The 15,000-nt window shown below is 38.3% G+C and overlaps 2 protein-coding genes across 2 annotated transcripts; both read left to right on the top strand.

The window, feature by feature from the left end:
• The first annotated feature begins 10,940 nt into the window (after window positions 1-10,940).
• LOC148737756 (uncharacterized) lies at window positions 10,941-11,959 on the top strand. The gene has a single exon (XM_088748224.1). It carries the CDS (start codon window positions 10,983-10,985, stop codon window positions 11,820-11,822), a length of 840 nt encoding a protein of 279 aa, XP_088604350.1. The 5' UTR covers window positions 10,941-10,982; the 3' UTR covers window positions 11,823-11,959.
• On the top strand, window positions 11,883-13,292 carry LOC148737757 (uncharacterized). Its single transcript, XM_088748232.1, has one exon. The coding sequence runs from the start codon at window positions 12,011-12,013 to the stop codon at window positions 12,731-12,733; it is 723 nt and encodes a 240-aa protein (XP_088604358.1). The 5' UTR covers window positions 11,883-12,010; the 3' UTR covers window positions 12,734-13,292.
• The last annotated feature ends 1,708 nt before the right edge of the window (window positions 13,293-15,000 follow it).

Raw genomic sequence — 15,000 nt, forward strand, 5'->3', positions numbered from 1 at the left:
TAATTGAACACCTTAAACCGGCCATCTTTTTTATATGATGCTCTCTAACATAAATGAACACAGTACGCATCTTCTGATTGGTCAGTTCAGTTTCCAAGCGGATGCTTTATTATAGGGCCCGCATTTGATCGGTGACAGCTAGTTATGTCATAACAGCAATGAAAAGCGTTTTTCCTGGCTCCAAAACACAATAAAATAACTGGAGACGTTGAGAAGTGAGGAGGGCGAGTGATTTTAAAACTTCTTATTTAAAGTTCTTTTATTTAGTCTCCTACAGCTTCTTTTGAAAGCCTCTATTTTTCAAAGCTTTGTTTTCCGTTAAAACCAGCTTATCACATATTTGAGAACTGAGATATCTCAGCGCTACATCGCTTATCACTTATTTATGTAGTTAGAAAACACTTCTCGAAACCGCGTTTGAAATCAGGGCTCTACAGGACAACATCGAATTGAACTTAACAAATAACTTACACTATCTTTGAAGTTTTTTCTGGTACTGAAAAAGAGTTATCACACAAAATAACTAGTGTGCTAGACTAGTAGGATACACTTGAGTGAAGCAGTACTTTTGGCCTCCTCCGCAGCCATGGACAACTCTAAATCACCAAGAGATTCTTCATCTAACCACTCAGGAACTTCCTCTTTTGATAAAAATTTTTCGCAATAATTCTCAGTTAATACCCCGCGACACATATATTTTTCACTCATCCGGGCTTCTGTTTCATCCTGAAAAATCCGGCATAATTTGGTGAGAGGTCCATTCCAACCGTTTTATTTAATTTGGTTTTCTTGCTTCCCTCGTCTGATGACTTCCATATTTGGTTTGTATAATTCTCATTATCCTGACAAGATTGTTACGAATGCTTGTTGTGATCCCTAAAGCTTCTTGTATGTGAAACTGCACCCTCGCTATCCCAACTGTGGTGTGGAACCTGAAGCTCAAGCAGTAATGCATCGTCCAAGTCATTACCAAAGTCACAATCACCAACTTTAGGTTGCGTAACACAACCACTATTGTTAAATTGCGTTACAGCTTGTTTATTTCTTGGGACACCATCTTCGTTCAAGTTGTTCTCGTTTGTATTAAGCATCTCTTCCATTTCATCTTTCCTAGAGTCATTTAGTCTCTGCTCGCATTCAGATAACAACTTACAAAGCTCTTGATCATCAAAATCATTACTTGAAAACTCGTCAAACTGAAAAATGAAAATACACGCTTTTCAAAGATTTTTAAATGAAGTAACAAAAAAGGTCATGATGAGATTAATAAACTACACTTCATGAATCGTATTCAAATCTTTTACACAGGAGAGTGATTATTCAATTACCTCACAACTTCACAACGGATTGATTTCCTGTGGCTTTTCTTAAAGTAACCAAACGATAGAGGGTTTGCAAATTCCTTTTTTTGAACATACGACAGTAGGCTATGACTAGTTTCTATCATAAAGAGACTTTTACCCCTTCAATGCTTCCTCAAATAACGCAACCGATAAAGCTTTCCCAATGTTTGAGTAATTAATGGATGAATCTGAAATTTAGTTAAGTACTTCTCGCTGTTAGGAATATACAACAGACTTCTCCCTGTTTATCTTTTAAGGCTCCAGTTTTCTTTCGTACTTTTGCAAAGTTTGGAAAATTTTTCGCAAAAATCCATACCTTTCTTATAATTTTAAGAGTGAGCGTCTCTTGACTATCTTGACCATCTTGTTGAAGGATTGTAAAAACTAGAATAATGCTGGTAAAGATCTGAATATAGATAGATAGATAGATAGATAGATAGATTGGATAGATTAAATAAATTAGATAAATAGAGATTAGGTAGGTAGGTAGATAGAAACTGAAGGTTAGTTCTCCAGTTCATGGAAAAAACCCTGCCATACTTTGCATTTCAATTGGAATCTGTGCGAGAACTCTCCCTGAATCGTTCTTCTGCATTCTCGAATTAAGTCTGCTCCCCGACAAATCCTAAAAAATGATGTGTTTTCGGCAGCCAGAACATACCAGGGGAACGATAGTCAATCCCTCTACAGTTGGGGTCGTGACATTCCTGGTAGTAAACACAAAGTCTCAAGTCTGCCACAATCCTAATATAAAAAAAATTAACTGCGTGTTGGTGCATTTTTCATAATCATTGATTCACCTTTCTTATAATTCATGGATTATACTTTGTTTATTAACCTCATTTTCTTTCAAGGAAGTTTGGATAGCCTCCATCATTCACCACTTGCAACGAAATGTGGGTATAAGTTGACTACTGTAAATCATGTCAACAACATAAGTGCCATGCAGTACAATCGTCGTGATCCAAACTGGAAGTAAACACATTGTAAGGCAAAGAAAATACATACACTTTATATGATAAGCTGAATAACACGTGCAGTCTGATTGGTTCTTACTTATGATCCATTAGAGGAGAGACGCATAGATGACTTCACCATTTTCATTATTTGCTTTATAACAATATAAAATAAAAAGATTTCAAGTTGCAGTTATAGATCAGAAAAGACGTTCAAATGTGGAAAGACTTTGTTCTTATCACATTTTGACGTTACCTGTGACCTACTACAGAACAGATGCACGGAAACGTGGAATCTGCTTGTTCATCATTGCTAAAAGAGTGGCTTTTTGGCTTACACCACGTTGTTACTCTTGTAACAAATTTCCTGTTACAATCAACATCATAAATATTTTCCAGGTGGTGACAAACATACTGAAAAAGAGAAAAAATATTCATATTTATTCCATGATATGTGGTCAAGTGAACCTTCCAGAGTTGTCATAGGAAGAAAAACTAGGTTGTAAAGGACAATAACTATAATTGAAGAATGTGCCAAAACACTAGATACTTTTGGAAATGGAAAGACTCCTGGTAATGACGGCAACCTGCCAAATTTTACAAAACTTTTTGGAGCTCTGTAGGTGAGCTCATGACAGATATGCTTTTACCGTATTTACCCCTGTATAATGCGCGCCCATGTAGAATGCGCACCCTTGTTGTTAACTTAAATTATCAGAGAAAAAAAGTTTTTCACGGCAAAAAAGACAAGTTAAATATTCGTACAATTATTTATTAAGACAACAAGAATGAGAAATTTACTATATCGTGAATATCAATATCTTTATTTTGTTACTTAGCTATTTATGACATTATTGAAATCAAACTTAAGATCTTCAAGCGAGGCCTAGCTAATTTGACGATTTCATGGCCCGGTAAATATTATGAGTGAGCAACAATATGATTTTGTGTCATACCATCGTACCTTTAGAATTTTTAATTTTTCTGGCCGTAAAGTCAAGCAAACAACAATATAACCACGACGAATTCCACTGCGTGCCCTTAGTACATATAAGAAATTTGCGTGTTTTCGCCTATAACAACAAATCAAGAACTTTTTTAAATAAAGCTTTTGTCCTGAAATATTTCTCGCTCGCTTTCTCCTTGCTTCTCATCGAAAAAATTCCATGTAACATGAGGTCTCTTCACATGCTGCCAAATTTGCATATTCAATTTGAATTCTGATCCACGTGCCTGTTTGCACACTTGAGAAAATATTTAGCGATTTTTGTCGTTCCTCTTGATTTTAGAGTAAATACTAAATAAGCACCTAGAGCCTTTCATTGAAAATAAGTTATTATATCAAAGCTTTAAATGTATTACTTTTTTTGTTGTGTTTTTAATATATGCAAATTGGGACGTGCGTGACAAACAATGGAATTCGTGTATAATACGCACCGCGATTTTGATCGTTATTTTTGTAGAAAAAAGTGCGCATTATACACGGCTTTTACCGGTAATTCTTCTTTTGACTCACGAGAAATATGAAATTCACAAGAACAGGCAATTATCACATTAGCTGATCTAACAGGTAAAGATCAATTGTATTTGGAAACTTGAGGGTGACTTTGCTAGTCAATGCTAACTCCAACCTTGCTTCTATGGTCATTATCATCAGAATCAAAAAATTCCTTCCTCGACTAATCCACTATAATCAGTCGAGTTTTATCCAGGGTAGATTTATTGGAGAGGTGGCTCACTCAATTCTCGACATTATCGATCATGCTGAGTTGTTTGAGATGTCTGGTATTCTACTGTTTATAGATTTTGAAAAGGCCTTTGGCTCTATTGACTGGGATTTTCATTATCAATCACTAGAGGACTTCAATTTTGGTCAGATCCTAATTAACAGGCCTTCTGACTGGGTGCGCGGGTGCGAAACCGCACAATTCGGTCAAACCCGCACATTCCCCCACAATCTGTGAAAATTCGCAAAAATTTCAATCAAAACGGGTATTTCTGTCGAGTATCGAGATTTCTAGAACATTTTAGACTATTTTCAGACTACCTTCAAAAATACTCTAGGATTTCCACGCTTTCATCAAACAACTCGTCGATTGCGTTATTCAAGCAACAAGGCGTTCTTACCGTAGCCTGCGCTTTGCTCGGCACTAGTCTACTTCTAACTCTATTTTTCATTGGCGGTTTGTGCCTATGCTTTTCAAATAACGAATAAGAGGTGTTGTTGAATAAGGCCGCTGGCGTTGTGGTTTTCTCGTTCAAAGTGAAAAAAAGGATTGTTTATTCTTGGCATTTACAGAACGAATGGGTTGTCAGATATTAAGACTTTCGTAAATCGCAGTGGAATAAGAAAACACGGCCTCCATCGACAGTAACTTTTACTGGCGAACTCAAATTATAGGGCGATCTCCTCGAGTGTTTTCGTTTAGCTCTTTCGATCGCTTTGACGAACAAAGAATTACTTCAAAATAAGTCCTAAAGTTCAGTCAATAAGATAAAAATAATTCAAAGTAAAATCTAGAAGTCATTTAGCCATTACAGGAGGAATTTCACTTTGATATTACCAGAAAAGGTGTGATTTATGAGGAGAACCCGATGTTTACTTTAACAGGGAGTGGGATACGAAATATTTTGTTCGACGCAAGATTACGCAATCCTGCTCAATTACCCGCACAATTAACATTTTCTCCCGCACGATTCGCCTCTAAAAAAGTGCACAATTTTAATTTTTTTCCCGCACCTTGTCAGAGGGTCACCTAATAAGATGGATTAAACCTTCAATAATAAACTCTTGAATTGTGTTTAAAATAATGGGATATTTTCCAAGCCTTGGTCTTCTCAGTATAAATTATTCAATCGCATCTTGTTTACAAATACCAAAATATTTGATTGAGTCAGAGATGTGTTCCTTCCGTGCAATTTACAAAGAAGACTTGTATCATCGGTTTTATGACTGCTCAGTATGCATAAGCCTTTTGGAACACGTTTTGCAATTGGTGGTCTAATTCTCATTGTGAAAATCTGAACCTATCTCTAAAAGAAGTTTTAATTGGCATTTTAAATAGAAATGAACTACTAAATTATCTGACAATGCTTGGTAAACTGTGTATATGGGATTTCAGGAGAAACAAGTCAATTAATCCGAAAGTTTCATTTTTGTACCGAAAGTAGAAGCCAAGAAAGAGAGTGAAAGACTTATTGCCTTAAGATATAAGCATCAAGAATTTAGGAAAAGATAGGAACCATTATGAATTGAAGTATTTGCACTGTGTCTGTGATGTGTTTTGCTATGACTATCCCTCTAGTATAATATATTATAAGTTAAGTATTAACTGTAATACGGGATTGTGAGTAATGTAAATTAAAAAATTTAAAATACATATATATTTTACAGCAGGTACAAAGATAATTGTGGCAAACTTAGAAAGGAATTAAATGTATCAAATATTCAGCACCATCAACTCGATATCACATCCGCAAGACACATCCATGTCCAGAAGACATTTGGGGATAATGGACATGCAGATAAACAATTCAGGTTTTTTCCTTAAGGTAGGAACTTGATGTGTTGTAGGGTATAGGCACTGCCAATTTTTACTAGCTTTTCTAGAAATTTGGTACAAAAATGTGCACCGGTGTTTGTCTATAGAATTCATCTGAATAGAGGAACAAAAAATTAATGTTTTTCAAGAGTGAAGTTCAAGAAAAAAGTGTGGGCTTGTAATATTGTCAGTATGCCCTATTATCTTCAAGTCTTTTCTCAAATCAAATGTTAAGTTTGAAAATTTATGAACATGAGAAAGATCACCAGTACTCCCCAGTGATAGTTGGGGCACTCTCAGTCATGTGATGCATTTAGACCAACAGAATTTGAGTGAAGCTACTTAATGGATTATAATATATAATGTGTAATTTCCACTTAGATAGTTACACGAGGAAGAAGAGAAGGGAAGTAGATTTTGAGAAAAATGAAAAAAAAAAACACTTTTGCTTTGGTAAATTGAATTCATTTCAATACATTTGTATCAGAATTAAATTTAAAGCTGACAACCTGAACAAAATTGGAACATAACAAAAAAGAAGTTCAGACTTTCTCCTTGAAGCTCATCTTTTCTCTTAATTATTAAAAATTTTGTCTTATTCACAGCAGTGGTGCTTCCAGTTTTATCATTATCTAAACAAGAAACGCTGAAGAAGGGCCTTAATATCCAGGGCGTCAGTGGGCTTGTAATAATCAGACTTATGTATTTTCTTGTTCACAAGTAGATGGGCCAATAACTGGGGTCCAGGGTTAAACATGTGTATGTGGCAGTTTACATTATCCCCTCCTCCTCCCACTAAAGAATTTTTATTCTTACCTGCATGAAGCCACTCCTTTAAACAAATCCAGTATGTTGTCATTTGCACCAAAACTTTCCCTGCTGGTCATCTCTGTCAGCAGCATGCACTATCACTTCAATCTGCAATGAAAAATATCAGCATGTAATTATCTCCTGCTGTACAAAAAAAGTCACTCAAATGACTGGAATTGAGGCCACTACATGCATGTACCCTGTTATTTATTATAATCACAGAGGGGAGTGCTGTACCAGCAACTAAAACACTGAATTCTGTAGAATCAATATGACCATCCTACACAACTGTGTAACACGAGTGGCGATATTGAGCAACCATGTCACCATTCCCGCTTTCTCAAACTTTGCTGAATGAACTTGCTTTGTTTCTTGTTTGGAATAATAGCCGCAAGATTTGTAATATAATGTGGTGAGCGACGAAGATGTAAATGCATTTTCCAAACAAGAAGAGGAAGAGAACACGAAAGTTAAAGAAAATGCTGTACGATTTAAACATTTTCAATTAATGAATTGCTTGATACATTTTGTTTCGCGTTCGTCAATCTACTATACTGAGGAAGGAAACAATTCATTTTATCAATTTCCTGCCTCATTTTATGACCGATTTTGAGGGAGGTAAAATGACTTGGCACTATATTTCAAAGGAAGGATTTTAAATGTTTCAAATAATCTCAAAAATTTCGTGGTGTTTGTACGTTGTGACTAACGAAAGAGAAAACCAAAATTAATAATCAAATGGTTGGTCCATGTTTGAGTAGTCCAATGAGGTTCTGTCCGTGGACTTGAGGTCATTGTTTTGTCCACCAACCCATTGCTTGGTGATCAGTTCTTTGAACATATGTTAGAGAGGACGTAATTCTCCTAATAAGATACATTTCATAGACATTGAATCGGTTGAAAATCTTTTCAAGAACTCTCACCTGTCGAAGTACAAACGAGAATTTTCATCGACGTAGGTGGTAGCTATTTCACACATTCGATGTACAAAATAAAGAGGAGAATACTTTTTCTCTAGCACAGGTTACCAAATGTAACACAGCTGTCCAAACGAACAGTCCAGACTAAACAGCGCGACATCAGTTCCTTCACGACCAGAATAAAATTTCGTCCATCATTTTGAATGTGGTTCTAAGGAAACTGGGTCGAGAGGTAATCACGGCCAATCAGGAATAAGGAAGTGCATTCAAAGAAATCTTCGCTTTTGATTGCAAAATCTGCATTTTGACTTTCAAATCCAGATTTCTCATTTTACGGTATAACATGAAATCCAAAAACGGAATACGACGTTGAGAAAACCTTCCTCAAGGTGGATTTGAAATCCAACTCCGGATCGCATGGATTTCTATGTTTCACTACTTTTGGGAAATCTAAAGAGGGATTTGCAAAACTACAGCTGTTGTAGGAGAGGTCTCAGTAAGATTCACCTGGAGCTGTAAAACGGCAAAGGTATTAGCTTTCGTTCATTAGCTCTGGATTTTGAATACAAATCGATCGTTACGGACGGACTTTCAGCATCGAAATCCGTTCGTCCTTTTCATGTTTTAGTCAAAAATCCCAAATCTGGAATTCCAAATTGAAATCCAAATTTCCCAATCGGAAGCACGCCGAGGGCAGAGTCGTTTTCCCAACGTTCCACTTGTATTCGCAGTTTTTTGGACTCTTTTAAATAGAAAAAAAATTATTCTCATAAGGTCATCAACTTAGGGCAGAAACAATTAAAATGCCTTTGGCTTTTCGAATATCAAGGCTATCTTCGGCTGCAAGTTTCTTTAAGGTTACTTCCTACCTTGAAAAGCCTAAAAAAAATGTTCTTTTATTGGACTAGATTGAAGTTACACATTTTACCTAACGTTTACAAAAAGAAAAATTTAAAAATCTCAAAAGGCATCCGACTTATTTAGGAAAACGTATTTTCAAATAAAAGTTGATAAATAAGGAAGGCGTCATAATCTGTTAAAGAGGTGAACCCCCGGCGGGAATATTGGCGGCAACTTCATGTTATTTCCATATTTTGTTAACATCGCGCACTTATCAAAAGCCACACGTGGAAGTCCTCTACTAGTGGAAAGTCTTTTCTCAAAAAACATAAATCAAAATTAAAGAGGAGACCCCGAGCAAAGAAAAAAAAATGGTCCAAAGAAGAGAGAAATGGCACCATTTTGTTAAGGGGAAAAAAACAGTCACGGCACTCCTCTCCACGCTGGCATCCAGACTGCAAAGAAAACAAGAAAGCGCCATCAAATCTACATTTGTCCTACATAAGGTTAAAAACGAAGTTCCTTTAATAAGCAAGTACCGGTCTTGATACCAAACATAGGCATTCGCCTCCAATCGTATGAAATCAAGAATAAACCTACCCAAGGGAACTCATTTCAGCGATAACGGTATAAGTTAAGCTGTCTTTCGATTTGCTGATTTGCTTTCAGCAGTTTCTCCAACCTCACTTTTTTTTTTGCCGCGGGTTTTTCCCTCGCCAATTTTTCCCATTACTCAATGTTCAACAGAACGAGATAAAAAAAAAAAAAAAAAACCTGACTGCTATGCAGTACTTTTCCTGGGAAAATTTCGATCCGATTGTCATTGATGCCAGGAGGTCCCGTCTTCCCATTGGTTCGCTGTTTCAGGAGATAATCTCTTGGTTTGGTGCTATTTGTTCACAAACCTTTAGGAACTAAAATCTCGCATTTGGTTTTGAGGAATAAAGGAAATATTTGCTTGCAAATAGAATTTTTATGCTTCTTCTCCCCGTTGTGTACTTTTTATTTCTTTTGGTGGCCTGGGACGTGGGGTGGCATTTATTTGGATTATACCCAATACCCTTTAGGATACTTGTGCTTGCCAAGTGACCAGGCTCCCATGTGAGCGTCACTCCGTTCCATCTTGATGGTGGTTAAAGACGTGGTTTCCTACCAATCGATGCACGGATCCCAGCTAAGATTCGGAGCAGAATTATTCAAAATGAATTTGTTGATTTTGGCTCCCTTCTTATTCATCCAGCTTTTGAGGACAAATTTCGCATCACACTCCAACCCTCCCAGGAAGGCTCTTCCCCATCGTTAGCTCTTGAGCCAGTAAACAAAGTTAAACGTATTACATCAATAGATGTTTGGCTCCAAGCTTTTCATGTTTATGTGGGTATTTTAACTGCACAGTATCCCCATGAGGCTCCCGGGCTCATGAAGTATGGGGCTACTATTCAAAATCTGGCTGCTAGGGGCCATAATTGGCGTTATTATGATGAAAACTTCCGTTTTTTGCGCCAGTCTGAGGCCACCTCTCTTCCCTGGGGATCTGTACATTAGGAATTGTGGTTGAAGTCTCAGACTAATGCCACCAAATCCATTCCAGCAACCAGCCTTGCTAAGAACTTTGATATCCCTCGGGGTTATTGTTTTAAGTTTCATAAAGGGGTTTATTGCTCAGGATGCTCCTTTAATCACTCATGTGCTAAATGTGATGGTCCACATCGGGCTATAAATTGTAATTTTCGTGCCTTTAGCAAAGGACACGCTTCCAAATTGTCCAAGCAACGCAGCAATAACACCCCTAGCAGCTGGATCACTCCCCAACCTACTTCCTCGGGAGCTTCCAACACCCGTCCACAGTGATCGTTTGCAATTTTTTCTTTCTGGGTATATCCCTTCCGTAGTAGAGCTTTTATCCAATGGTTTTAATTATGGCTTTCCCTTGTACTATGAAGGACCGCGAGACTCTTCATGTGCTAAAAACCTACTTTCTGCAATCCAATACCCTGAGGCAGTTGATGCCAAACTAGATAAAGAAATTGCCGCTCATCGCATTGCAGGCCCTTATTCCTCTCCACCTTTTCCCCATTTTCGTATATCTCCACTGGGTTTGGTTCCTAAAAAGACAGAGGGTGAATTCCGTTTGACTCACCACCTTTCTTTCCCTCAAGGGTCATCATTGAATGATGGCATTTCTTCAGAATTTACTAGCGTATCCTATGCTACGGTGGAAGATGCCATTCATATCATCAGAACTGTTGGCCACGGCTGTGTTTTATGGCCAAAACAGATATTAAGAATGCTTTTCGAATCATTCCTATTCAACCCCAAGATTACAACCTTTTGGGGATTTGTTGGAGAGGATTTTATTATTATGACCGCTGTATGCCGATGGGGTGTTCAAGCTCTTGCAAAACGTTTGAAATTTTTTCTTCTGCCATAGAATGGATTGCCCAAAAGAAATTGCATATCGATCACATTTTGCACCTGATGGATGATTTTCTCATTGTCTCCCCCTCTCCTGATTTGTGTAAACAACAACTTGATTTATTCTTATTGCTCTGCCAATATCTGGGCATCCCTATGGCGCCGGAAAAAACAATTGGCCCTTCATCAACAATTTCATTCGCAGGTATTGAATTAGACTCGGTCCTTATGGAGGCTCGGCTGCCTCCTGATAAGCTAGTAAAATGTCAGGACTTAATTTCCGGTTTTCTCAGGCGTCGCAAGGTTACCTTACGAGAGATACAGTCGTTGACAGGTTTATTGAACTTTGCCTGTACAGTAGTTGTTCCTGGTCGTGCATTTCTGCGTCCTCTTATTGATTTGACAATCGGTCTTCGGCGTCCTCATTTCCTTATCAGGTTGACTCAAGAAGTTAAAGCAGATCTTAAAGTCTGGCAGCAATTTCTGTCGGGTTTTAATGGTCGCTCCTTTTTTCTCTCAGTTGATTGGGCTAATTCACACCATCTCAAATTGTATACCGATGCATCCGGTGCCATAGGCTTTGGGGCAGTTTTTGGCGGGCATTGGTGCTATGGGGAATGGCCCGCGAGCTGGCGTCATCGCAACATAGCATTTCTTGAATTTTATCCCATTGTCCTAAGTCTCCACCTCTGGGGACATACTAATAAGAATCAGCGTGTTTTGTTTTTTACTGACCATGAAGCATTGGTCCATGTTATTAACAAACAGACTTGTCGTGATAAGGACTTAAAGCTCTTTGTGCGTAAGCTGGTCCTAGTTTGTCTTAATTACAATATATGTTTTAAAGCTAAGCATGTCCCAGGCTTACAGAATAAGCTGGCTGATTCTCTTTCTCGGTTACAGTTACAGATTTTCAAACAACTGGCACCAGCTTACATGCACAAAGCTCCCACGGTCATACCTCCTCATCTCCAGCCACTGAGTTGGCTTCAATAGCTTCCTTTTTACTTCGCTCCAGTCTTCAGCCCTCATCCATACCAACTTATCAGCGTGCTTGGAAGCTTTTCCACCATTTTTTTGTTTCTACCTTTCATCACCCTTTTCAAGCATTGCCTATTTCACCTTCCATTTTGGCCTTATTTATTGCTTATTTGTTTCGTTCACAGTATGCTCCATCCACTGTGATGACCTATGTGTCATGTTTGAGTTACTGCCATAAGCTAAAGGGCTTTTCAGATCCCTCTAAAGTTTTTTATGTTGCTCAGATGCTTAAAGGTTTTCACAAAGTTGGCTTTCGCCTTGACAGTCGTCTTCCCATCACACTGCCCATTTTAGCTAAATTAATTTTTGTGGCACCTTCTTTGGTTGGTTCTCCTTATCAAATTTGTCAATTTCAGGCAATGTGTTCACTAGCATTCTTTGCCTTTTTACGAATTGGTGAAATGACTTCAACTAGTGGGCGGAGTGATACTTCTCCCTTACAAATTTCGCATGTTAGTAAGCTGCTCAGCTCTTCAAGGGTTTTGAATGCTTTCAAGATTACTTTTGGTAATTTTAAACATAGTTACAATGCTCCCCCTTTTTCCATTTTGGTGTCTCGTCAGCCACAATCCTGCCCTGTGGAGCTTTTGGCCAAGTATTTAGCAATGCGAGGGACCCGACCGGGTGCTCTCTTCATTACAGTGGATGGGGCTCCAGTTTCTCGGTCTCATTTTTCAAATCAGCTGTCATCTGCCGTACAGTTTTGTGGTTTGTCCCCCTCAGTCTACAAGGGACATAGTTTTCGAATTGGCGCTGCTTCTCATGCTGCAGATAAGGGGTTATCCGATGCTCAAATCCGCCTCTTAGGGCGATGGAAATCTAATGCATTTCTTAAGTATATTAGAACACCTAATCTTTGCTCTTAAAGCTGTTATTTTCTCACCATCCAGCCGGTGCAATTGCCTCAGTTTGCTATTTTCTTCCACCTGCAGTATTAGGTAGTAGGGGTGGTTCTTACTTTTGGTGTAGCCCAAAATATTCTTTCTTCTTACTTGAGTAAGGAAGGTTCATGTAAATTGTCCATTAACACAGGACTATCCATTGGTGATATGGGGCATTAGCTAGCATGAGCAGCTCTTGCCTTGGGTTGGCATTGTGTCAAATGCATCGAAGAAGTTAAGTGAGGCGTTTAAGCCTTATTTCACATATTTTGTTTAGTATCCTACTGTTGATCTGGGGCATTAGCTAGCATGGGCAGCTCTTGCCTGGGGTCGGCATTGTCTCAAATACACCGAGGACGTTAAGTGAGGCGTTTGAGCCTTATTCCACATATAGTTTAGTATCCAACTGTTGATCTGGGGCATTAGCTAGCATGGGCGGCTCTTGCCTTAGGTCTAAGTCTCATTATACTTGTCTTTTCTTATCCTAATGTTGATCCAGGGAAGTAGCTCGCATGGGTGGCCCTTGCTTGGGGTGGGCACTTACTAGCTTACCTTCAGATAGTCTATTCAACGGCATAATGATTGACTATTGTGATTCCGAGCATTAGCCTGCATGGGCGGCTCTTGCTTCTGTGCTGCGCTTGCCTGGAGTGGGGTGGCATGTGTGCGGTCACATGTTTTGGCGTTTTCAGTGCCCTCACCTTTACTGGGCCAAACTTTGTATCAAGGATTTGATTGAACAGTAATTTTAAATAAATGCGGCTATGGGATTTTTCCCGTAGCCATTTACTCCAATTGTTGATTGGTTATAATTTTTCCCAGTAAACATAGCTCAGGCGAGGCAGCATATTTGGGTTGTTCATATAATTTATATGGGAGAAAAGGCATAAAGGAGATATTTGCTTGCAAATAGAATTTTTATGCTTCTTCTCCCCGTTGTGTACTTTTTATTTCTCTTGGGGGCCTGGGACTTGGGGTGGCATTTATTTGGATTATACCCAATACCCTTTAGGATACTTGTGCTTGCCAAGTGACCAGGCTCCCATGTGAGCGTCACTTAAACTAGACCAAAATCTTTCATTGGCCTTAATGCACATTTAATTGGAACTTAAACCTGGTTAAATAAACGTATCCTTTTAAGTCAAGTTTAAGTTCCTTAAACCCGACTTAAACTTTCGTTTGGATTTTATGCTCGTTTAATATTGCTGAAATGTCGATTAAATTTGGCATTTCACCCAGTGTTGTCTGTTTCGACGAATTATTTCGCCTTTCTTTTTCGAAATTCCTCTGTTCTTACAGCCAGGCTTTCTTTCTTGGACTTTCGATTTCAGTCTTCACCCATTCACAGTATAGTCGGCCAAGGAGAGACCTAAATTAAATTTACCGCCATACCTAGAGGCTGTGTTAAGGATTTCATTGAAAGGCAACAAAAAATGTTATCATCATTTGCTTTAGATGTACATCACCAGACTTATAAATGTTTAAATCAATCTCATCACATTCATATCTACCAAAACAGCAACGAAGCCCTAAGTTCTCTTACCTCTTTCAATATCGCAAGAAACCAGAATTGTTTTTTCCGTTCTATCAGAATAAGGCCAGTATTCGCCAATGGTCGCTTTTCTCATTTCAATCGCAAGTATCTCTTCACATGTTTCCACTCGGAGTTCAGGAATGGAACCAATAGGGACTGGCGACGGAAACTATTTTCATCAAAGAACAATTCTAGTTGTGCATTTTCCCTCTGACAGTAAAACTAAACCTATGTACCTACTCAAGTAAATGTAAGTTTTAAAGTTATGGTGTCATTGGGGAAACTGTCCTTTCGTCTGTTAAAACTAATCTGCTTCACCTGTTTTAGTGTGCAAGTAGAAAAGAATAGAAATCTGAAAACGCGAGAATGGAAACTACAACGTTGCCTTCCGACCTTCGACGTCGGGTCGGAGAATGCTTTCTGGCTCCAATGTGGAAAGTACTTTGGCCTTGCAAGTATAAATTTAGAGCAAATTCCTATCATTCATTCTTGGTCTTACTTTCAAAAATCTAAGAGCCATTATCGTTCAGATATGTTTCACTTTAATGCTGGCGCTTTTCCATGCTTAAAACTCACCTCTTTTTGTATTACTCTTGACATAATAGCTTTCAGAATTTGGCACAAATTAAAGTTCTTTGGTCGGGCCTCCTTAATCCGATTGTTTAGTTCACATAGATCCTCTGAAATGACGTAGTTGAAGCTGTGACATCGAAAATCA

The sequence above is a fragment of the Stylophora pistillata genome, chromosome 2 (genome assembly GCF_964205215.1).
Source record: "Stylophora pistillata chromosome 2, jaStyPist1.2, whole genome shotgun sequence".
NCBI lineage: Eukaryota > Metazoa > Cnidaria > Anthozoa > Scleractinia > Pocilloporidae > Stylophora > Stylophora pistillata.

What these genes read in the sequence shown, in the direction of transcription:
- LOC148737756 (XM_088748224.1), top strand. Translation starts at nt 10,983, where the DNA reads ATGGCGCCGGAAAAAACAATTGGCCCTTCATCAACAATTTCATTCGCA.
- LOC148737757 (XM_088748232.1), top strand. Translation starts at nt 12,011, where the DNA reads ATGACCTATGTGTCATGTTTGAGTTACTGCCATAAGCTAAAGGGCTTT.